This window comes from Castanea sativa, chromosome 11, assembly GCF_040712315.1.
Source record: "Castanea sativa cultivar Marrone di Chiusa Pesio chromosome 11, ASM4071231v1".
Lineage (NCBI taxonomy): Eukaryota > Viridiplantae > Streptophyta > Magnoliopsida > Fagales > Fagaceae > Castanea > Castanea sativa.
The window spans coordinates 34,065,289-34,089,666 of record NC_134023.1 but is presented as its reverse complement, the minus strand read 5'-3'; the positions used below and the strand labels follow the sequence as shown (position 1 = coordinate 34,089,666).

The 24,378-nt window shown below is 35.8% G+C and overlaps 2 protein-coding genes and 1 long non-coding RNA gene across 4 annotated transcripts; 1 reads left to right on the top strand and 2 right to left on the bottom strand.

Annotated features, from left to right (window-relative positions):
* Positions 1–4,396: 4,396 nt before the first annotated feature.
* LOC142615525 (subtilisin-like protease SBT4.3) lies at positions 4,397–9,242 on the bottom strand. 2 transcript variants are annotated; one of them, XM_075788261.1, is made up of 9 exons: positions 9,076–9,242; positions 8,198–8,289; positions 7,785–8,031; positions 6,609–7,104; positions 5,989–6,083; positions 5,685–5,891; positions 5,392–5,503; positions 5,068–5,281; positions 4,397–4,981 (listed from the first exon to the last, which is right to left on the bottom strand). In XM_075788261.1, the coding sequence occupies exons 1-9, from the start codon at positions 9,225–9,227 to the stop codon at positions 4,449–4,451; spliced, it is 2,148 nt and encodes a 715-aa protein (XP_075644376.1). In that variant the 5' UTR covers positions 9,228–9,242; the 3' UTR covers positions 4,397–4,448. The 2 variants fall into 2 exon arrangements, with proteins under 2 accessions (XP_075644376.1, XP_075644375.1); XM_075788260.1 differs by having other exon boundaries at positions 5,685–5,882; positions 9,076–9,240.
* Positions 9,243–14,684: 5,442 nt separating this feature from the next.
* On the top strand, positions 14,685–19,192 carry LOC142615177 (uncharacterized). The gene is made up of 3 exons (XR_012840686.1): positions 14,685–14,889; positions 18,690–18,759; positions 18,860–19,192. It is a non-coding gene; the product is annotated as an uncharacterized LOC142615177 (long non-coding RNA).
* An 893-nt stretch (positions 19,193–20,085) lies between these two features.
* Positions 20,086–24,109, bottom strand: LOC142617149 (uncharacterized). The gene is made up of 4 exons (XM_075789862.1): positions 23,638–24,109; positions 23,428–23,554; positions 23,245–23,317; positions 20,086–20,567 (listed from the first exon to the last, which is right to left on the bottom strand). Exons 1-4 carry the CDS (start codon positions 23,663–23,665, stop codon positions 20,298–20,300), a joined length of 498 nt encoding a protein of 165 aa, XP_075645977.1. The 5' UTR covers positions 23,666–24,109; the 3' UTR covers positions 20,086–20,297.
* Positions 24,110–24,378: the final 269 nt, after the last annotated feature.

The window sequence follows — 24,378 nt, the reverse complement described above, 5'->3', positions numbered from 1 at the left end:
TTATCGCTACATCATTGAAATCCCCATCAATCTCGTTGAACATCTCCCAGTATCTGTCTGAGTATGTTTTCAGGGTTTCTCGTTCTCTCATGGCCATGGATAATAATGAATCCAAGGGCCAAGGAACTCTGCTGCATGTAATGAAGCGAGAACCAAATGGGGTCTCCTGCCATTTTGCTAGGCCATTTGAAATATGGTTCATTCTAGATTTTCTCCAACAGCTGGTGCATCGGTTCCCGAAATATAGTATTAACCACCTGAGGAATGGTAATACCAGTTTGCCCGGGAAAATCTCTTCTAGGCCTAATGCTATTGTATCTGTCCGACCTGAAATCCCTCCTCTCTTGAGGGATAACCTTCGCCTTTCCCTTCCCTTGCTGTTGATCTTCCTCAACCTTTTTATATTCATCAATGCGATTCATGAGCCGACGTACACTCTTTACAGGCTTTTTGGTCAAAGATTTCCTTAAGTCGTGCTCGGTAGGTAGGCCGACCTTGAAGGTCCGTATCACTACATCATCAAAGTCCCCATCAACCTCGTTAAACATCTCCCAGTATCTGTCTGAGTATGTTTTCAGGGTTTCTCGTTCTCTCATGGCCATGGATAATAATGAATCCAAGAGTCGAGGAACTCTACTACATGTAATGAATCGAGAACCAAATGCCTCGGTAAGTTTCTTGAAAGAATTTATAGAACCTACCCTTAAGCCATTAAACCACCTCATCGCCACAAGTCCTAGGTTGGAGGGGAAGACTTTGCACACTAAAGTTTCATTCTTAGAATGCACTGCCATCCTCTGATTGAAATGACTCACATGTTCCATAGGATCTGTTCGGCCATTATAAATGGTGAATGCTAGTTGTGTGAAACGCTGAGGGAGCTTCCCTTCCTCCACCCTGCGTGTAAAAGGTGACCTGGAGATTTGATGTAATGCCCTACTCATAGCATCATTTCCCCTACCCTTGGAAAAAAGAATTTTTACCCTCACGTTCATGTAGATTGTCCTCTTCATAGGAGAAAGACTCATCAGGGGGGGTTCTTGACCTGGGCTTGTAACTGTCATCACCAGAGCCTTCAAAAGAAGGATCAGAAAAAGAAAGAGTTCGCCTTCGCCTTTCACGGCGTAACTTCTTCTTCAGGTGGTCAATTTCCTTCTGCATAGCTCTAGCATCTTCCTTGTGAGGAATTCTACTTCCACCTCGTGAATGACTCCTACTAGTGTGCGTTGTATGTACGTTGTATGCACACTCCCCTCTTAGTCCCTATCCTGCTCAAGATGTAAGAAGTGATCCTCAGGCTGGGACCCCACAGACTCCGCATGATGTGGACCTAAGCCTACCATAATGCTAAACCTCCTAAAATACAAGATTTCCCACAAACGGTGCCAATTGTAAGGTCACAATTACGCCCAAACCCAATAGTGAGAAGCGAATAGGCCCAAAAAGCCTAATACAATGAAATTTATAAAGAGTGGGCTTGAAATCTAGGTTCTAGGGATGTTGGATAATAAAGATAATGGGCTAAATCCTAACATTATACACAAGGACAAGTTTATAGGACAGAGTTCGTCCTCGGACATAAGCCGAGGATGATTTGTGTTATCTCTCTCGATCTCTTCCAAAGATAGATTACAATTATATACTTTGATGTATCCAATCTTTATCCTCTTCTCTCTCTGAAGGTCCCTTCTTCCTTTTATATCATCTTTCTTCTTCTCCTTACCCTCCACATAAGGGTTCGATTGCTGGTTTCGATACTTGTCCCATCCACCTCCCCTGAAGTCTTTGGAGGCAAGTATAAGACTAAAACTCTGATGCTCAAGTATCACTTCCCCATTAATGCGGCCAGAGAAGCAGTTGCAGAGCATTCAATGCGAGGGCGGTGGTAACAACTTTATCTTAGATATTTCGCCGCCCTTCTTCTTATCTTCCACATTTACCATGCTTACCCTTACCTATAGGGTCTTTTAGAATATTGCTTGTAGATATTAACCAGTCCCTCTCCTACCTCGGATTCACATAGCCGAGGACATAATCTTCCTCAAACTATCTTCTTGGATATACTTGTTCAGGTATCACCTCCTTACCTTTTAGTATTGCTTTGTGAGTTGACATTCTTATATCTTCAGACTATTCATTGTCCCCGGATTAGGCCTTTAACCCAACAGATACTTTTGGGTCAGCCCCACACATATTCCTGGGCCCATTAACCCTACAGAAATAATATGAGAAATAATAAATTATAGGAAACATATAAGTATATAATTTGGAATATTTTTATTACGATACAAGTATACAACCAAAGTTAAGTTTATTTATTTTATTGACATTCTCAAAAAAAAAAATTATTGAAATTAAAAAACAAAAAAAACAAAAAACAAAAGTTTCGGAAGCTTCTAGTGCTTTTCCGAATCCTTCTTTCACCTCGTACTTCTATTATATAAAAACACACTACCTTAACCTCTAAGCTCATTTCTTTTCTCGCAAACAAAAAAACTCTCTCTCTCTGAGAATACTGAATATTATAGTTTCAATTATATTTCAACCGGGTCGAACATGTCGAATCCAGAAATCGGAGGTCGATTTCCCAGTATCTTGAATATAGTCGTAGCAGTAGCGGCAGCACTCCGCCACAGCTCGCCGGAGAAGCATGGGGAGTTGCGGGCGTCGAAGGCGGCTATCGAGGCTATGCCGAGAGTGACAGTGACGGCGGAGGAGTCTGATAAAGCCTGCTCGATTTGCTTGGAAGAGTTTGAAGTCGGCGGCGAGGCTAGAGAGATGCCATGCAAGCACAAGTTCCATTCGGGTTGTATCGAGAAGTGGCTCCAGGTTAAAGGGTTGTGTCCGCTTTGTCGATTTGTTATGCCTCTGGAGGAAGAAGAAGAAGAAGAAGAAGAAGAAGAAGAAGAAGGAAGAGAGAGTATGGATGTTGTGTACCATCAAAATATGGAGGAAGAAGAAGGAGGAAGAGAGAGTATGGATGTTGTGGACCATCAACAGCATGAAGAAGAAGGAGCAAGAGAGAGTATCCATCAACATGAGTTCTGGGTCCACTTTGTGGTTGTTGGTTCAAGTACGGATTCAGGTTCAGATCGTGTTGAAGTTTGAAGTTGAAGATGATGACTCTCGTCAACGCAAGATATATGGTCTGAAGACATTCAACGATAGGGATTAGTTATTTACTTTTAGTTTACCTTTTATTTAAGGTCCAATATTTTTTATGATTTTGTGGATCCTACAAGAACTGCTAGAACTTTTTGTTACAATATTTCTGTTTACGATTTGGAACATATTTAACATGTTGTGAGTTAATTTCTATGATGAAGCAACAAATAATTAATTAGCAGGTTCTATGACCTAATTTGATGAACAAAGAACCATTAATTTTTGGTTATATCTAAGCTAGTGTCATTTTGTGTTATTTCTTATTGCTGCTTGATGTGGTGAGTAATTGCAAGCCATGTGCTATTTTCTTCCATATCCTTTAATTCGTTAGGGATATTCTGCTTAAGCTTTTAAATAATGTGCATTTTTATGCCTCGTGTTCTACACACTTATATTTTATCCGAACCTACTAACAACTTTGAGGAAGTTTATCGTTCTTGGAGCTTTAAGGTCATTAGTATTAGATGTAGCACCACAGAAGATGATATTGAGCAATTAAACAGTTATACCAGCTACTAATGAGATGATATTGAGCTTAAACAATTTATTATGAACATTGGTAGGTCTTGATTTAAGTTTAAATTTCTTTGAGATTGGATGATTTAGTGAATTAGTGCTCTCATATGTGTGTGGGAGAAGATTTTTTTTTTTCCTAATAGTTAAATACTACCTGTAATAAGAGTAGCTCTCCCTGTTAGGGTAAATTAAATTGCAGGATGTTCATGGTAAAAAAAGTGGTTCTAACTTCTAGGTATAACTTGCAATCTTCTTTTAAATTACATGACCTTAAGTGCTGCCCTTAATTGAATGAGGTAATTGTTGGAATCAGTTCTCTACTTTCAAAGTGGAACTTTTTGAATTATGTTAACATCCCTGCGTGGTAGTTGTCATTTGACATATCTTTTACATTGGTATGGCTTTTCTGCATAACAACTCTGCCTGACCATTCATATTTCCCTCTTGCCACTTTCATTGATCCTTCAGTCTCTTCCAAGATGTTACGACTGACCGTTCATACTATATGGCAACAAACACTCGATGGGTTGGGGGTGACCATTAGAATTCTTATTCGGAGTTTGGATTTCTGTAAGAGCATGGATGGAAATGTTGCTCTGAATCATTGAAGTTGAACTTGAATATCTTAAAAACTTTTTCCTGAAAATTTTGTAAAGTTACTTGCAAAATGCTAGAATATATATATTGCAACACCTTCAAAAATAATTTTCTGGACCACTTATGGATCAAATTTTTACTAATAAAAACGCTTGCATAACCAATTAAGTTCATCCCTCATTCTTCTGGATTCTCTTTGTGTACATGACAATAGGACTTTTCACATTATGGGTGCCATCTGACCATATGAGCGATGCAGAAATTCTTGTCTTTGCTGTTAATGCTTCCCCCGATACTTTCACAATAAAAGACTTCTTCTCATATAATAATTTGAAGGAGATGGAGCTAGGTTTCACACTAACATTAATTTGAGAATTTGCTATGAGCTTTGACTTGTAAGTGGAGTTGGGAAGGCCTACATTTGTCACTGTTCTGGTGAATTCAACTGTGAAAGGCTTGCCTATTTTAACTAGAGCTTGCATTGATGGGTAATTGAGATCCTGAGAACCTTTCGTCTCCTTGGGGCTAGGACTGAAGAGACGAACTTGCATACTGTAGAGCATTTTCATGTAATCATCTTTAGAAGCTTCATACAATAGACCAGGGTCTATTGCTTTTACTGGATTGACATGGCCAGCACCATAAGCAAATTCGCCATCTTCATATTTACCATCAGAATGTTCTGTGACATTAATTGACAAAGCTTGAAGTACAATAAAATAGAATAAGTTAGAAACATAGCACAACTAAGAAACTGATAGAGCATGAAAGATGGAGAATGAAGATTACCAGTGGTCATGAGAGCAGATTTGATGGCTGAAGGAGACCAATGAGGGTGAAATGATTTAACATAAGCGGCTGCTCCAACTACATGGGGACAAGACATGGAGGTTCCAGACAATATATTGTACTTGACAGACCTCTTATCACCAGGGGCACTTGATGGTGAAGCAACAGGTGAATATGCTGCCAAAATATATACCCCTGGAGCAGTTATATCTGGCTGCAATATGTGGCAAACATATATATATATATATATATATATATCTGTTAGAAATGAAATTCATTTAAGCGATACATGCATCCCTGGAAAGACAGTAATTGATGGGCAACCTTTAAAATTTCGTCAGAAATTGAATTTGGCCCACGAGAAGAGAAGAAAGCAAATTTAGGAGCAGCTATATCTTTGATTGCTTCACTTCTTATAATTTCTCCATGCGGGTTACTGGAAAATGAAAAGTAGAGACATGAATGACAGAATCATACAATAAATCTTCTCCCAAACCAAAACCTAAACAAATAAAATCCAATCAATTAGTGTACGAGTTCTCATGAATTCTAGCAATAGTACAACTTGAAAGTTGTAATAAACAAATCAGAATGTACAAGAATATTAGGATTCTCACCTTGTAGAATTTATGTAGGACTTCACCAAATCATGGTTGTGAGAAGTTAAACCAGATGAAGGTAAGGGAACAACAAAATAATCCTCATCTAAGGTGATTGACCCAAGGGCACCAGCTCTGAAAGCTTCATTCCATCCTGTTGACTTATCACAAACCACAATCTTTTCCTTGACTAAGCTGCTATCTAGACAATGGTCACTGCAAAGCCTAGTATGGAACATGGAGTGTTTAGTTTTTTTGTTTATTTATTTTTTCTTTTTTAAGGCAACTCAAAGTCAGCAATAAAGAAAAGAACAACAATTACCGAGCATCAGCGTCAGAACAATTACTCTTAGCATCTTCACCCTTTATGAGAGGGAACTTCACTCCTTTTAGTGTGAAAGAATTAACTGCATTTCCCTATAATGAAAACCAAAAAAAGCATATTAAAGAAAATAAGGCACAGGAAAATTGCGCGATTAATGCACACAAAGAAAATCAAAAACATAAGTTCATATAGTGGCAATTGAAGAATGCAATTAGAAAATTTTAGCGGAAAAGTATTGCAAAGAATAATAACATTAGTTGCAGTGGTAAAAATTTTAATACACCGCTTGATGACCACTACAAATAATTTAAGGGTGCTTTGCTCGTAAAACCTCATTCCAAATGGCTGTCAGGACACTAGACACCTTATCTGCCCCAAAGCTGTTGGTAACTTTACAATCATTAGAATATACTACTGAAAGACTCAGGTCATTCAAGTCCAAATTGCTAGCCTAATGGGGGGATGAGGTGCCTTGTAGATGTAAGCTTCTCAACATTAATATCACACCCCGGCATCTACTATAACCAAGAACAGAGCTAAATCTGTCAGCTGCCCACAACAAAATTATGTCTACATTCAATTGACCAAAGAAGAAAAAAAAAATCAGAGATACTTACAATAAGGGTCTTCCCATTCCCAAGAACAACCTTATCAATGATTCGTCGATCTGTGCTGCTGGCTGCTACGGAGAATAACCATGGCGCAACACTTCCTACTGTTGATGGAAAAGGACCATCATTTCCAGCAGACTGAACAGTGAGTATACCTTTTTCCATTGCATGAAAAGAACCAATAGCAATAGAATCAAAATTGAAGGGTCTTGGACTTCCACTAACTGAAATTGTAATGATGTCAACCCCATCTGCAATAGCATCATCAAACGCACCAAGGATACTGTCATCTGTGCACCCTCCTCGGCCACAGATTCTATATGTAGCGATCCTTGCTGATGGAACTCCTCCTCTTGCATTTCCATTGGCCAAGCCATAGAAATTCGCACCTGCTACTTTGTTACCAGCTGCTATTGAGGCAGTGTGGCTACCGTGGCCTTCTTCATCCCTTGCGGAATTACTATGAATGTCTAATGTGTAAAATCGAGCTCCAATGATCTTACTGCAAATGTACAGTTCATATTCTTGAGTATTCAAATACAAAGAAAAATGTAAAAATCCTACAAATATCCTAAAATGTTCCGGTACAGGGTGGCTCTGTAAAAGGTTGGGTTTTCAAATCTTCTTAGAGGCTTTAATGGCAAAAGACACAGGATGGCCCCAAACCAGCACATAGGTGTAACAACTTTCAAATTTTCTAGAAAAGCTTCAAGGGGGAGGGGGGTGTGGGGGGAAGAAATAGAAAAAAAGCATTACTTGGGATACAGGTTATGAATAAGTTATACTGGTATAACTTTTTTTTTTTTTTTAATGAACTTATACTGGTATAACTTATAACTTATTCATTGTTCTGTTTTTAGAGAAATGTGCCATTCTTTTATGATATTTAATTTTTTTTTTTATAGTTAAATTACTCACATAACCAATGGGTCTTGAACTCACGATCTCACCTCCACCTAGAACTTCAAAGGGAAGGAGGTGCCAGTTTAGTTAGATTTCATTGGCTTATAAAAAATGTCCAATTTTATAATTCAATGGTGATATTTTCAAAACATAAATCCTAAAAATATTGTAACATTGAGGAAAAGTTACAACAGTATATAGATATATCATCCAGCATACCCTGTAAGAAAAGCAGATTCATATAAATGGAAAATATAATTTAGGGAGAGAAGAAATTACTTGTTGCAAGTGAAGTTGAGGCCTCCATCACAAGTCCCCTTCCATTTCTTAGGAGGTGGACCATAACCTTCATCACTAAAACTGTCAGACTCAGGCCAGATTCCACTATCAATGACACCAATTATTATATCACTCTCAATAGTGAGGTTTCTATCTACATTTTCAGGAAAACCCATGAATTCCCATGATCTTGTTGTTTGAAGTTGGAGGGTCCTAGATGGAAATACAGATACCACCCCTTCCTTGCCTGCACAGTGCACATTAACATTATTGTAATTATACAGTCCGGGTTACAAACTATTCCAATCATAAGACGTATCAAACTAAACTGACTACTGAGTAGTTTTGAAGTTATTTAATGAATTTCTTATTTTTAACAAAAAGACAACAAAATCAGACTTAAAAGCACTCACTGGCAATTTTTTTGTGCTCTTCACCACTGAGCCTTGCTGCAAATGCATTGAAACTCCTATTGTAGCTTCTGACAAAGGAGTCACTGGCAGAACTGTAGAGAGAAATTGGATCAAAGTAGTTAAATATTTTTCTTTTTTTCTCTCTGCCTCTCTGTATCCCTCCATTCTTGCTTCTTTTTTATTTGTATTCTTGTTTCTTTGTTCAAATAAAATGAGCCTTAAAAAAAAACAAAAAAACAAAAAAAAGTGGAGACTACCATGTTCAGAATTTTTTTAATGTAATATTTTAAAATTGTAATAGCACCTAATTATATTATAACTTTATAAGTATAAAATATGTATGCTAATTTTATGGAATTAAATTTTCAAATTTCTTCATTTACCTTCATATTTTTAATTATATTATTGTTAATTACTTTCAATTTGATAATACAATTAGTTTTGAAAATGTAAAAAACTAAATACCAGAGAGTTCTGTTTCAATATATAATTATGGATGGATATAGAGTGGTTTCTTTAAAAATAAATAAATAAATATATATATTTTTTAAAAGATGGATTTAGAGTGTTTGTCTAGACAGGTTTATTTTCACCAACTTATTTTGTTTAGTTTATTGTGTAAAATTACACCTATATCTCAAAAACAATGATGTTTTTTAAAATCTGTATATTAATGTTTAAAGATAAAACTAAGCTCGTCCAAACAAATGCTACTATAAAAATCACTAAAAATGTACAGTGCTAGAACTTAATATATGTCTAAACATTTATAAGCATGAGGTTTGTTTTATACAGATCTCTGCATCCTTAGGACCAAGTCATTGTATGCACGAGCTAGCAAATGCATTGGTAAAACCATCAAGTATATGAACAATTACCTTTCTCCAAGAACTTCTTGAAGAAGACTGAGATGGTGGGAAAGGGGTGAGTAGTCACTCTCTGGAAGTGAACCCATGTAAACAATGTAAAGATCCTTGGTCTTATCTGTAGCACCACCATAACAAATGCTGATAGAAATTATGAGAACCATAAAGATGTGGAGAAAGAGCAAAAAGATGGACTTGGCAGCCATTGCAGTGTGACAAAATTCAAGAGCTTTGAACTGCATTAATAGTTTGAACTAGGGAGGGATCTTCCCATGAGTAGCACATTCTTAAATCGTACTAATTGACAAAATTTAGGCCTACAATGCACTGCTTCAGGGCAATTTATGATGTTTGTCATTTACCATTTCAAATTCAAATCAAATTCTATTACATTAGAAAACACGTGTTCTCATTAATTACGCCTGTTGTTCTCATTGGAAAACAAGAGTTTCTAAAAATGCAGATAACACGTACAAATTCTTGTTTACTCATTTATGCATTCCTTAGAAGCATACAAAATGTGCTGTCTTGCAATGACCTAATGATAACCAATAAGTCTACAATCACAACAATTTTTTACAAATTATTTCACGAATCACGACTGTTGAGTTAGTAAGTTGTGAACAGTAAATAATAGAGTTATATCGGCGGTGGTTTAGATAAAAACCAATAAAAACTAGGTTTCTTTTTTTTCTTGTTTTCTTTTTTTTGCTGAGAATAAAGTTTCATTTGTTACTTTTAAAACTAGTCACAGACAAACGTGGATTCTAGTTACCTCAACTAATAAAGTCTCTGATGGTTGAATAAGAGACCTAGGGTTCAATCCTTGCCTACACCAAAAATCAATTAGTATATTGGTCTAATAATAAAGAACTTTCATCAGAAACAGATGCCATAAGTTGAAAATCTCTAAAATAAATAAATAAACTAGTCGTAGATTCACGCGATACATGAGAATATATAACTATTTTGTAACGTGGTATAACATATGATTTATTCTATAAAACGTACTAGAAATATCATTTCTAAAATTATTTTTCATTTCTCCATCTCTACAAATATATCATTCTATCATTTTGAATTTTATTTTAAAAAAAACTTAGGTGCATTTGATTGATATTATTACATTATTTATTTTGAGATAAAAGATAAAAAATACTATTCTTTTTTCAAGTTATCTATATTATTCAAACTTTTGTATAGTGTGTTATAGTTTTTTTTTCCTACAACTAAAATTTTTAAGTTTCAAAATTAATTATTTGAATTTCTCATTCTCTTAAGAATATTATCATGATAACCAAACCTTATCACAAATTTATAATCGATATTACTCAAATAATTTATAAAGACATTCAATACATAATCATTGCACTTCTAAAATATATAAAATTAACTCAAACCAAAACTATTAGAGAGATAGAGAGTACATGTGATGAATAACTCAAAAAACACACCACCAAAGTGTATCGTCCAAAAGTAGAGACACAAAAAACAAAAAACGAAAACAAAAAAAAAATTCATCAATCTAAAATAGAGTTACAAGAAAGAATTAATAATAGAGAGAGAGAGAGAGAGAGAGAGAGAGAGAGAAATCACCTTTTTTGGAAGAGAATGTGAGACAAATAACAAAGTTATATAAAAGAAGATCAGTAGAAGAATATTCAAAAGAATATGTATAGTTGTAAACACCAAATTATCCAAGTCATGCTATGTAATTAAATAATATTAAATTTGTGGGAGTGTTAGGCCCAGCGAACCAAGCTGGCCCATACGGGCAAAGCCCAGTACGAAGCACAAGGCCCACTAGGCAGTGAAGGCCCAACGCACAAAAAGGAGACCACCCTGGGCTTCATCACGTAGGGCTCGAACTTAATTGGGTGTCGGGAATGGGGATACTGCGCCTCAAGGGTTCCCCAAGAGGTCAGTGTTTAAGTCGGCCATAGAGAGAACCTATGCGTGGTCACCATGGGTCGATCCCCAAGAACTATTGATTCTGAAAAGAAACCCACTCCCGAACACTATCCAAAGTCTGGAACAAGTTTCAAGAGAATCCTCTGAATTCACGAGGAACCCTTGGGATTCTGACAAGCTTGGGAACGCGTGAGTGAGTGGGGAAGGAAATGATCACCACCCCACTCACAGAGTGCTATAAAAGGAGGTCGAGGCAAAGGTAATATGGGTTGGTCTTTTGGGGAGGAGAGAGGGGGTGCAAGAGTAAGGAAACATATTGGGAAATTTAGGAGAGTAGAGGGAGAGTGCAACCACTAGTTTGGGGCCTCATTGGGTAGAATTGAGAACATTACCCATATACAAATAAGTTGTGAGCCCTTCATTGCGTCAACGGTGATCTTGGGCATGCACAAAATCATTTTTGTAATTTCATAGGATAACATGTAACAAACAAAGAAAATAAAAATTAAAAAGATAAAAAAAAATTAAAATATAACTGTAGTGCGCGAAATCAAAATTAACTCAAATTAGGAAGAGAGTTTATATATGATGGCCCAACACAATTAATTTTGTAGAGATTGGGTTTCCAAGGTCAACCTTGGTGTGCCTATATGGTTCGACTTTTAAGTTGATGGAAAAACATCGAGTAAATCATTAGAAAGAAATAGATTTTGACATTAACTCTTTCTTGAGTTAGGCCAAGGAGCAATAATTCATATAATGTTCAAGTCTCGGTTACAAGATAGTGTTGCACATAGTATGTTTTTCTTTGTAGTTTTTTGTCCCCAATTTGGAGGGGTTTCCTTTCTTTATATAGCTAACTGAATTGCATCATAGCTCTCCACTTGTACAGCCACTGATCTTCCTTTGGATGCTTGTCTCATAAGGGTTTTGCTGGAGGTGGTAGAATGTGCTGCTAGCTGTAAGGGTATTGTTCAATAGTCATTCTACAATTATTACAGCTAGCTGTGTTGGTGCAGTGCATTAAATGCGGAGGTGATAAGTATTTTACCTAGATATTTCCCTTCTTTTTTGCTTACACGTTTCTACCGTCTTCTTTCGGTATTTTGTCTTTTGGTGTAGGTGGCCTACTTAATGCCTTCTGAGGAGTGCTTGCTCTTTGGACTCCTTAGGTAGTCGGCCTCTTCAGCCTCTATTCTCGAGCCCTCATATGGGTATTGGGTCAGAACTAATGAGGGAATGGGCCCTTCCACCTCCTCTGCCTAGGGCCCCGAAACTCTATTCTGTACTCAAATCTCACCCCTCCCACAGTAACCAAATCATATCAACCTAAACTAGAGTTGAACATAAAAATTCATCAATCTAAAGAATTAAACATCCACCAAAGGAAAGAATATATATATAGATGGGTTCAAGGTTACACCTGGTATGACTTCACAAGAATTACACTTTTTTTGGACCATTGATTACTATTAGATCTAAAGGTCAAAAAACACTCATAGTAACGTCATTATTACTTGCTAGAAATTAATGATTTAGACATTAACTCTTTTTATTAAAGGGGGAAAAAAACTACAGCATTAACTGTCCACTCTCCTCCATGTCATCATCTTCTTCCTCTCATAAATGACATATGACGGATTTCATTTGAAAATCATAACGGTGCTTGCAATTGTAGTGGATATACATAAACAAACCTTTTTTTTTTTTTGTAAATTGTTGTAGTATTATCGATATTGAAAGTGTTTTATTATTGAAGCTTATATGTCATTTTTTGTCCAATTTATCCAAATGAACATGTTAGGTAAGATGATTTGATAAAATCAATAGTAAATCATGCTAGGGGTCTAAAGGCTGAATAGTGCTTTTTTAGAATATCTTATATAATACATTTTCGCAAAACATATTGGGAGCATAGTCTGAATCATATGGAAAAGTATACATTGTAAAAGGAAATGGTTAAATTGTAGTTTGGAAATGAGAGGAAGAAGATGATGACATGGAGGAGAGTGGAGAGTTAATGCTATAGTTTTTTTTCTTCTTTAGTAAGAACAGTTAATGCCTAAATTACTAATTTCTAGGAAGTAATAATGATATTACTATGAATGTTTTTTGACTCTTAGATCTAATAGTAATCAATGGTCCAGAAAATGTGTAATACTTGTGAAGTTACACCAGGTGTAACTTGAACCCATCTCACATATATATATATATATATATATATATATATATATAGAGAGAGAGAGAGAGAGAGAGAGAGAGAGAGAGAGAGAGTACTCACCTTTTTGTGTGAGCAAAATATGAATTGAATGGAAGAAAAAATAACAATTTTTTATAGTAAAAAAATGGGGAGAAGAAGAGTCAAAATAAAAGGAAGATAAAGGGATACAAAAATTGTAAGGTTAAAATATAGAGTAGTAGGGAGATAAAAAAGTAAAAGTAAATGGTGGAGAATGTGTAATTGTAAAGCGGAAAATTAATAAGGAGAAAAATAATTAAAATTGAGTCTTTTTGTGTGGGCAAAGTATGCATTGCATGGCAGAGAAAATAACAATTTTTTATAGTAAAAAAAAATGGGGAGAAGAAGAATCAAAATGAAAGAAAGATGAAGGGATGAAGAAATTGTAAGATTAAGGTATAGAGTCGTGGAGAGATAAAAATGTAAAAGTAAGTAAATGTTGAAGAATATGTAATTGTAAAGTGACAAATTAATATCCTAATGTTGACAACATTGTCCTAGAAGGTGATTCCAAGATCCTAATTAAAGTCTACTCTGCAATAGTTCCTTGGCTCAATATGGATCCATTGTCTATGATGTCCACTTCCTTGCATCACATTTTTCAACTTTTAATTTATCTTGTGTACATAGACATTGTAATGAGATTGCTCATTCACTTACACGAAGAGTGACTCCTTTTCCTCCCTTATCAATATAAATGGAAAATATACCACCAGATATTAGTTCTGCATTATAGATTGATTTGAACAACCTCTCTTAATAATACACATTGTCTTTTTTCTCAACAAAAAAAAAAATGTAGGGCAAGGCTGGCCCGTTAAACCTATGGACCATGTGCCTTTGGGATGTGTTGATAATCTATTCAATATTCAATTGTTTGTAATTACCCATTAAAATTGTCAATTTACAATCCTTGATTATAAGTGAAGAGTGAAGACCCAATTCCCCTTTGCTTCGTTGTTAAAAAAGTAAAATTGTGCAATTTCAAAAGTGCATAAAATCGTCTAAAACTTGAAAAAAAAAAAAAAAAGTGGTGGCTTCTATGTGGTAGAACCAAGCTAGGCATGTTAGGATGGTGTGTGTTGATATGTGAGCAATCTATTCAAAATTCAATTGTTTATAAATTTGCTATCCACTCATGTAGGATGAGGTTGGCCTATTAAACCCATGGACCAAGGGCCTTCAAGATGTGTTGATAATCTATTCAAACTCAATTGTTTGTAATTACCACCCATCCATGTAGGATGGGTTTGGCTCATTAAAACCCATGGGGCTAGGGCTCTTCAATACATAGCTACCTTGAAAAGTCACATAAATTCAACCAACTTTAATGCCCCTGGTAACAGGAGCTCGGCCATCTAAGGACCATTTGATATGTGTGTTTAAATAATAATTTTTAATTTTTTTTTAAAATATGTATAAATAAAAAATTGTGTAAAAATACGTATAATATTGTTTAAAAACTAAAATTATGCTTATAAACTTGCATACAAATTGGCCCAATCTAGACGTTACTTGCAACTACATGTGAATATAATAATAAGCTTGGTGTGGCCGTGTGGGATTAGTGGAGAAAACAAAAAATGGCAGAGGCGACTCCCGTACTGGGACTCATCAAAGAGATAAGAAGCCACGAGGTTGCCATTGCCGAACTCAATCATCTTTCTTCATCCAGGGTAACCTTATCAACCCCTCTTTCTTTTTTACTCTTTACTATAATACTATACCTCTTTTGATTCTATGTTTCATCTTAGAATTTAACTTGCCCTTGTCTTTTGCTGATCTCTCTTTTGTCGTTTCCACGGACATAGAGTATGTCTGCCAAGTGCTTGTAAAAATTACCCACAGAGTCAATCACAATGGACCTGTTCAATATTCTTTGGAATTCACAGTTTGATGCGTTTCATTAGCCTTATAGGTGAAATTTTCCAATAATAAATGTAAGTTGTGGTAAATGCATTGAAACTTTGAGACTAAATAGTGAGAGGTTATTTTGAAAACAAAGCAAGCAAAATCAAAGTCTCCAAGAAATAGCAAATGGTGGGTCTGAAGCTAGGTTGCAGAGACACTTTATTTGGGTGGCGTACCCGTGTCTTTTAACTTTTCAAAAATTTCTTGTGTTGCCATATCGTATCCGAGCCCGTGTCCGTGCATCCTAGGTCTATAAAGTATTTGGAGCTGATTGGTGACAATAGCAGATTTTGTCTTTACATCTTGTGGTGGTTTGAGAGTTTTTTTGTCACTTTCGTATTTTAGGCAGTATCCGTAGAGACTTTCAATGTGAGATGGCTTAAGGATGGTGCTAACATGAGTATGACAGTCTTTTTTTTCTTTTTTCTTTTTTTAAATAGTTACAAAGGGGGAGGGGGCATTTAAATCTTGGACGCCTATATTGGAAACAATAGGAAGTTCCGTTTGAGTGACAAGGCTCTTGGGGTGTATATGACAAAGCTATATTTATATGCAATCTTTTTTTGTGGTCTAACACTATATTTCAAAAAAAATAGAAAAAAGTTGGTCTGTAATTAAGCTGTTGATGGTGAATTAGATTGAACTTTTTTTTTGGGTGAGAATGTGGTCAAATTTTATAATATTAGAAGAAAAGAGACTAAAAAGCAATGGAAGTTCATGTGTCCAACATATTGCAGTTGTGAACAGCCTGACTTTTCTCTAGGGTGCTATCATGGCATTTTAGGGAGGGAAGGAATAAAAAAAGGATCTGCTGCAGCCATATTGCATCTGTAGTGGGTATGTAGCAGTTCTATAGTGGTCCAATAGGGCTGACACGGGGCCACTGTGCTGCGTTTAGTAGATTGCCCAACATTTACTCCCATTTGCCACCTGCCAAGCCACTTCCATTTACCTTGATCAGATTAAAGCTCGAGAAACCAATATTTGTGTTCCATATCTAAATCTAGTACTGTCAGGCATTAATGTTTCATCTGGCTGAAACAGGGCTATGTGCTGCCTTTAGTAGATTGCCCCACATTTACTCTATTTTCCACCTGCGAAGCGCCTTCCTTTGAATCAATCAGATTTGTGTTCCATAGCTACATCTAGAGTCTTTGTCCTTTTTGCATAATCTGTTGTAGCTTTTTTGTACTCTTTGGCTACTTCCTGCCCTCTCTGCATGAAGTAGACCTATAAGGGATTGATGGTTTTATTTAGTCTATTCAATATTAGGTCAACAATAAATGTAGTTTGTAGTTAAGGATATGTAGCTTTGAGGCTTAGAGTCAGGTTTCCTTGGAAACAAAGCAAGCATAATCAGAGGCTCCAAGAAAAAGCCAATGGAGCATCTGAAGTATATGGACCTGATGAAAATTTTTTTTTCCTATCACTTCCACTGTTTAGGCAGTATTCGTAGAGACTGTCACTGTGAGTGGCCTTATGGATGGTGCTAAACATGAATTTGACAATCAGACTGATATCTATATGTGAACCACTTTTTTTTTCTTTTAATATCCTTTTAACGCCATATTTTGGAAAAAGAAAAATTCTTTTAATTGTAGCTGGGATTGGCTTCTAATAAGGATGTGGATGGTGATTGGGATTGAACTTTTTTTGAGAATGTGGTCAAATTTTAGAATATTAGAAGAAAAGAAACTATAAAATAATGGAAGTTCACGTGTCCAATGCAGCTACTAGTTTGAATGATCTGTTCTTAGGATATATTGCACTTAGGATTTATTGCATCTGTACTGGGTTTATAGCAGTTCTATAGTGGTCCACTAGGGATGACACATAGCCACTATGCTGCCTTTAGTAGATTCCAAACATTTACTCCCATTTGCTACCTGCTAATCCACTTCCGGCAAATTGATCAGATTAAAGCTCAAGAAACCAAGATCTCTGTTCCATATCTAAATCTAGAACTATAAGGCATTAATAGGTGGGATTTTAGTTTACATTGACTCTTTTAGTTTTGTTTAGTATGTTTAATATTGGGAGGTCATCCTAGTTGATACTGTATTCCAACTCGGTATTCTGTGTTTTATATTAGTTACTTATTTTTATCCCTTCTGGAGTTTGGTGGGTTACACTTAGATATGTTGCTAAGACGCTTGCCTGCTGAAGTGGAAGAATAGCTGTGGGAGGGCATAGTTAAGCCGGGAAGCTGTACCTTCTAGCTTGATGTAAAATATTTGGTAGCCGAGGACTGAGTAATAAGTGTTTTGAAGGGAAAAGAGAAATCCTTGGTAGAGATTTAAAATGGATTCTCAAGGATTAATCCTTAGATATTGTTAGGAAATGATGAATTGAATCATTTAATCTAACACTTCTTCACAGTGAAATGAATCATTTAATATAACAATCCTCCTTCACGTGTGGACATAAAATGCATGGGTAAGGTGTAGACAAGGGTTTGAACCTAGGACCTCTTGCTTTGATACTATGATAAATTACCGACTATCCCAAAATTTTGTTAAAAAATTGTGAATTTAATTATTTAATATAACATTATCTATTTGTTTTTTTTCCTTTCTTTTTGCTGTTTTAGGCAAGCCTTATGTATACACTGCTTGCTTAGGTTGCACCTGTTTTAGCACCTTTATGATAATCTTACTTGTCACAAAAGACCCAAAAAAAAAAAAAAAAACAAAAAACCTAGAACCTCCAGTATTTGAAAGATTGAAGAAATCAAGTTATGCAGAATTTTTATTTCAATGTTCCTTGTTTTTAGCTTGATCTTGGTTCCAAAGAAGGTTTCTAAGTTTAATCTACATGCTTTGGATATGTGTGTTTACTTTCTGCTTCTTTTATGGTTGGCTGGTTCAGCTTGTGTTATCATCAACATCATCATGGAAAGGATTGTTAGAACTAATTTACTACCATTTATAGAATGAGTACTTAATCTGAAGTCAGCACAATTTTATTTTTATTAACTATGAAAAAGCAGGAGTGTGGGACTATTGCATGATAGCTAGTTTTCCTTAAAACAATAGTATGTGTTTACGTGACAATTTTTATATAATTGTTGCAGTAATTTTATTTATTTATTGATAATTCGATTGTTGGAAGAGAGGGACTTAAACCCTGAACGTCTCTATAGGATATGCCAATAAGTGTTAGTTGAACAAGGCTCTTGGCTGAGCAGTAATTTTTAGATGGGGGAGTTGAGAGTTATGAAACAGAATAAATCTCCATGATGAACCATTATGGCATTTGGATTTTGGTATTATGTAGAGTTTGAGCAACTTTAGAATAACCTACAATCTAGTTTTTTAATTCATGAAAATTATGTATTTGGCTCAAAATTAAATTCAGTGTTAGAAATTGTTAGAAAACCCTGCAAGTGATGTATGTTCTGCTTTTTAACTGTCAATTCTTTTTTATATAATTGCTTGGACTTGTGGATGTTTCTCAACATGTTGTTCACTAATCTAAAGCAAAATTTAAACTTTCTCCTCTCCTTTCTTTCGGTGGCAAGAAGCTTCCTAGTTTTCAGATTACATTTTGTCCTTGTATACTGTAGGCTGTCTATCAGAAAAATGGGAACATATTTTTCCAAACGACTATCCAGAAAGCTACAGCATCTGAACAGAGTATGAAATCTTTACCATTGACTTGGTAATATATATTTTTTCTTGGTGCTAGACGGCTAAGATTTTTTTTTTTTCCTCTCATTTGCTGAATGCTGGGTAGAACAACTTGATTTGGCCAAAGCTAGGCTTGAAAAGCTGAATTCTCCTTGAAGCAACTTGGCTGTACCATGTCTTTGCTAGACCCAAACCTTTATGGCAGGAAAAGCTCTGCATTTATATGACAAGGCATTCAGCTGAGATCAACTCCTTTTAGTGGTGTAAAAATAGAAGTTAGAATGATCATTAGATTTCCATAGAGCTATATCTTTACTGCATTAACTAAACTGTCTGGGGCTTGAGCATTCACTGCCACACTTTTTAATCATTGAATTTTCTTATTGTCATGGTTATACACTATCCTTTCTCCGTAATGAATATTTATTTTTTGAGTTCATTTGTGAATGCATTGAAGCAATAATTCCTTTTTTTTTGGATTTAATTTTTGCGGTCTTGCTTAAAGTATTGGATCTCCATTTGCAATTTACAGAATTTCTGCTATAAAAACCCAATCCCAATTATTCTCAAAAGCCCTTTTTTTTTTTTTGCATGCCCTCCTCACCTCCGATTTCCCTCCTATGTAATCCAAACAGAATCCTGCACAACCTTAAGGAAAAGAAAATAGTAGCTTTAATTATTGGGACGGCCTTACACAAAGGAGTGACTGGATTTCAAGGCTTTAGATTACGAGAACTGAATTTGCAAATGATAGAAACAGAAGAAATCAAAGTTTTTCTCCAAACCAAAGTGAAAGTGGGTTCAATCCATTATGTTGCGGTTTTTAAAACCATCTATGTGATTCATTAGATAGTTTAAACAAGTCATGATTATTAAATAGGTTGACTAAAAGTACACATGGATAATCTTTTGAGTTGTTATGTACTGGGTTAAGACAAAAATAATCTATCCAAAAGGATGCATCTATTGTTGGTGCTTGAGTCTGGACGGCAGGTGATGGCAAAGCTCTGTAGATAGTTGAAATTTAAAAAAAAAGATTACTCTTATTTGCTTTTTTTTCAGCCAAGAAATAAGATGACAATCTTACCCACTAAAACTTGGACTAGTTTCACTCTTGCAGGAAGTTTGGCTGTTTGGGATTGGGAAATGGAAGAGAAAAGAAAATATATACAAGAAGAGTAGAGAAACCCATCATTTCCCTGTTTGGGAGATTTTGGACAGAATAGAATGGATAAGTCTGTTCCATTCCTTACAAAATTTTGTTCCATATCTCATAAGACATATGTGCTAGCAAATAATACATAAAAACCCGATTAATCAAATATAGGGTGGTTGACTCAGAAAGACCATGTTCTTCCAATTTCAGTGAAGCTCAAGCATTATTTTGTTTTTCAGTGAGGCTTGCAATAGGAGTTTATCATCTCAACTGCATATAAACAGATCTCGCAAAGTTACAACCCTTAAAATATAATTCGTTGCAATAACCATATCTACAAACAGTATGAAAATAAATCCGAGTCATGACGTGTACAGGAAGGCAGCCTCTAGTCGGACTCCTGAATTGATTGTTGAATGAAAACAACTGCAATAGTCACAAGGGACGCATAAACAGAATTGGGTAGCCTTTGCACCACCTTCCCAACTCCTGGGACACCCTCAGTAGCCCTCTTTGTCGCCATTGCAACTGTTGGTGCCACAACCAAACTGACAATCAGTCCCTGACTAACAGCAATTAGTGTCTCAGCTGTAAGCTGCTGCATAAACTTCACAAATTCTTCATGATCAATTTCCCCATCAAGGTTCAAATCGCAGTCCTGCAGATATTGAAAGTAGGATCATTGCTCTATTGCAAAATAGACCACATATGGGAAGGAACCATCCCTAATCTCTCTCATTATGACTAATGGTCTGTTTGGAATGAGGGAGAGAGAGGGGGAATAAAGTAGAGTAAAGTAGTACATTTAACCCAAAATTAACTTATTTTCAGCTAACTCTTCTCTACTCCCCCTTCTTCTCTCCTCAATCCAAACAGACCATAAGTCTTCCTATCCAACATGCAAACGCTACAATCATAGATTGTGCCTAACGGGGGAAGGGGGTTGAGACCTCTAAGAACCTCATAGAAAGAGCAAACCTCAAAGCTTTCATGCATAGAAGGTCTCCAACAAGTTCTATCTTGCCTTTCACCTAATGGAACATTAGAGTACAATAACTCCAAGGAAAAAGTCAACCGACTTAAACTCCCACCAAATACAAACTATGATGCAAATGAACATTCCTTGACATCACTATCAAGAACAAGTCCGAAACCTATCCTTTAATGCAACATCATCACACCAAATATCATACTAGAACCAACCCTAATATTAAAAAAAAAAAAAAAAAACAAAGAAACAGATTGCCACGCACTTAATGCTCTTCCACAAACAAATATCATAGTCCCAATCCTTCCCATATTTCACAAAACTAACTTGTCTCTTAAAATGCTAATGTTTTATCCCAAACCTCCATAAACATTTATCTAATAATGTGAAATTTAAAAGATTTCACGTTACATATCCCTAGCCCCTTACCTTAAAAGGATTGTTCTTACTTGCATTCAAGGTCTAGAGAAGGAAGAACAGGCATTGGCCTCATGTTGCAAACCATATTTAATCTTGACTAAAATGAATGATACAAATTCACATATTCATTCTATGCAATACATAGCTATAATTTGGTACTAAAATCATCAGAGCTGGGTAGATGTAGTCAAGTCCCTCAAGCTCTAGAGGTCCAACTATTTTGAAACAGACACCTTAGACAGGTTATAGATAGAAGCAATGACAAAAAGAATACCTCCCATGCTTAATACAGCATAGAAATACAGCTTTCACCAAACAGATTACGGCAATTTTCCATGATGATTGCACAGTCTAATTTCCACAAAGCTATTGCTAATATTGATTGAATTGGATAAACTCTTTTTACATAAAATCCTAAATGATTTTCATGTGTTACATTAATATATAAGGATTTCACAGAACTTTGAAAACACTAGTCTCCAACAAAGATCATGTAAAAGTATTGATAAAAAACCAAATTTCATCAAGGAATTTCTTCAGATTATAAAACAAAAAATAAACCCATGTATTCAAATGCAACATAGAAGACAATGGGCAGTAACAATCTAACTGTTGAATTACTCACATGTTCCTCTCAACTGTTTGGAGAAAGGAACAAAGGAATCTCATTTGTAATTGGTTAAAAATCCTATGAGCAAGGGACTAAGCTTATAAACTGGTAGCATTTTGAGGGATGGATTAAGATCAACACATGCACATCCAATGCAACCAGAGACCGTGTCATGTCATCCCTACACAAAGACGAGGTATTGTTTATCCTTTGAAGATAGAAAGCAGCATCAGCCTGATTTTGCAGCTTTTCAACAAGTACTGCCTTATATGGTGAGTTTGCTAAGTGTAGTTCCAATTTAGAGGGTTTCACCAGGGCCAACGCCAAGGATGCACTCTTTTCCTTTTTTCTCTCAAAAACTATATCTACTCTGAATTTGCTTAAGAATAAGATTACTAGTATTAAGGGGATTAACGAGTAAGTAACTACTGAAATGCAAAATTAAAGGCAAATCATAAAATCAACTTCATTGAAATGGTTAATAGGTGAAAAATTTACTAACCTCCTTAGGCACAAAGAAGCAATCTAAGTAGCCAGTTGCCAAGCCAATATTTTGAAGGGAGACAGGAAATGATATGCTGAAAAATAACTTGTGTTCGAGGCTGACGAGGTTCATTTCTAAATCACAAATATTAGCTAAGCTAGAGACTTTAGCAGATGATGAAGTGCTGAATTGAATATTGGCTCCTCTAAGGAGAGTAAGTGACCATTGAAACCCACCTAAACATTTAAGTAGTTGAATTGCCAGCGTATTCTTAAGTGTGTTACATTTCATTTTTGCTACATTAAGCAATGGAGGACATGCCAGTTGAACATAGACTCTCCCCATGGGAATGGCTAGACATGCCACCAGACAATGAGCCCCTTGCCATGATCATATTTTACATAATCATAAATTGGTTTGGAACGAATATAATGTCATTCCCTCACATCTTCTCATTGGGTTGCATTGCAAATATTCTCGCCTTTTATAATTCAATAGTTGGGGTAGGGGATTTCTGTTCCGTTAGAAACACCAAGACATGCCATTTAAGCTATAAGGTTGTTGTCTTAAGAGAAGGATTTATCACGATTATATTAATTTCCATCAATTTCTTTCGCAAATGATCGAAATTCATCCCCAATAAATCAGCCTCTCGACCCTTGCCAAACAAATACAGTTCAAAATGGATCAAAAATAATTATCGAAAACAGTCAACTCCACATTACACATATGCATTAGTTTGATCGAATTCACTTCATCACACAAGCTCATATATAGTTTCATCATTATCATTGAAAAAATATATATATGATTAATCAATGAATTAGGAGTACCGTAATCATCTCCCTGACTCGTTCTTTGGAGGGTGGATCAAAATGCGGCCCGGGTAAGTTCTTATTGATATCACTGCAACATGGCCAAAATAAAAAATCATTCTTAGTGAGAATTAGACTAATCTGAATAGTAATTAAATACATAATATACTATTGGGCAAAGAGCTATTTTTGAGTTCTTACTTGTAAACAAGAAGGATAGCTATGTACAAATCTTCAAATGTCAAATTAACAGTTCCAGACTCACTTTTAATACGATCAAACACCTTGTCCGATATTTTCCTGACTTGCTTTTGCCTCCACTGTTTACCTGCACAAGATCTATTAGTATCAAACAAAGCTTTTAGATTGGCACTGTTGTAATTTTGAAAGAGAAAACTGAAAGGTGTTCACCTTGTAATCGGCCTAAGACTTGTCCCATTGGAGATCGTGGGTTGAACTGTAACAGAGAGATATACAAAGTACAACAACGTTTGTGTTATGGAGATTAGATTAGATTTATGTCTGTCTCTGCTCTGCCACTCAATGATAACGATGAATTTAAGGAGAGACAAATCAGCTATTCGGCTATCAGTCGCTTTCTTCCTAAGCGGATGAGGCCATTGGGATTCGCCAATGAACACGCGACACCCTCGTGGCTTATTGAACCCAGGTGGCGTAGAAGCATAGGCTGCGTTGCTGTTGACTAAACTAGATAGGCTCTAGTTTTTGGGGCAATGCGTTTGTGTAGATGTTGTTGTGGACAAAAAGGTTTTACAAAATAAACTCAGATCCTCAACGAGTTTCTCACTTGTGACTTTGAACATTTGTCACGAAAACATCTAGGCAAAAATATATTTTTAGTTCTAACATTATAGAACAATTCTTATTTTTGTCTCTATTTTGATTTTGCTATTAATTTAGTCCCTAAAAAAAGAGAATTAATTTTATTTTGGTCATTGTCATTAACATACTAACAAAAATCTTCTAACATGGCAGACAGAGTGCTTATGTGTTAAGCTCACCCATTTAAATAACATTAAACTAATTCTACGTGTACCCTGAAGCTCACATGAACTACATGTGACCCACACTTGACCATTCCACGTCAGCTTCCCACCAATTTGCCCCACATGTGACCCCAAGTTACCTCAC

Coding starts and splice junctions, on each gene's coding strand:
- LOC142615525 (XM_075788261.1), bottom strand. CDS start 9,227: ATGGTTCTCATAATTTCTATCAGCATTTGTTATGGTGGTGCTACAGAT. Junction 5,892..5,988: donor TGTTCTGACGCTGATGCTCG/GTAATTGTTGTT, acceptor GTTCCATACTAG/GCTTTGCAGTGACCATTGTC. Junction 5,504..5,684: donor TCCTACATAAATTCTACAAG/GTGAGAATCCTA, acceptor TTCATTTTCCAG/TAACCCGCATGGAGAAATTA.
- LOC142617149 (XM_075789862.1), bottom strand. CDS start 23,665: ATGGGACAAGTCTTAGGCCGATTACAAG. Junction 23,555..23,637: donor AGTCTTAGGCCGATTACAAG/GTGAACACCTTT, acceptor GATCTTGTGCAG/GTAAACAGTGGAGGCAAAAG. Junction 23,318..23,427: donor GCTATCCTTCTTGTTTACAA/GTAAGAACTCAA, acceptor GCCATGTTGCAG/TGATATCAATAAGAACTTAC.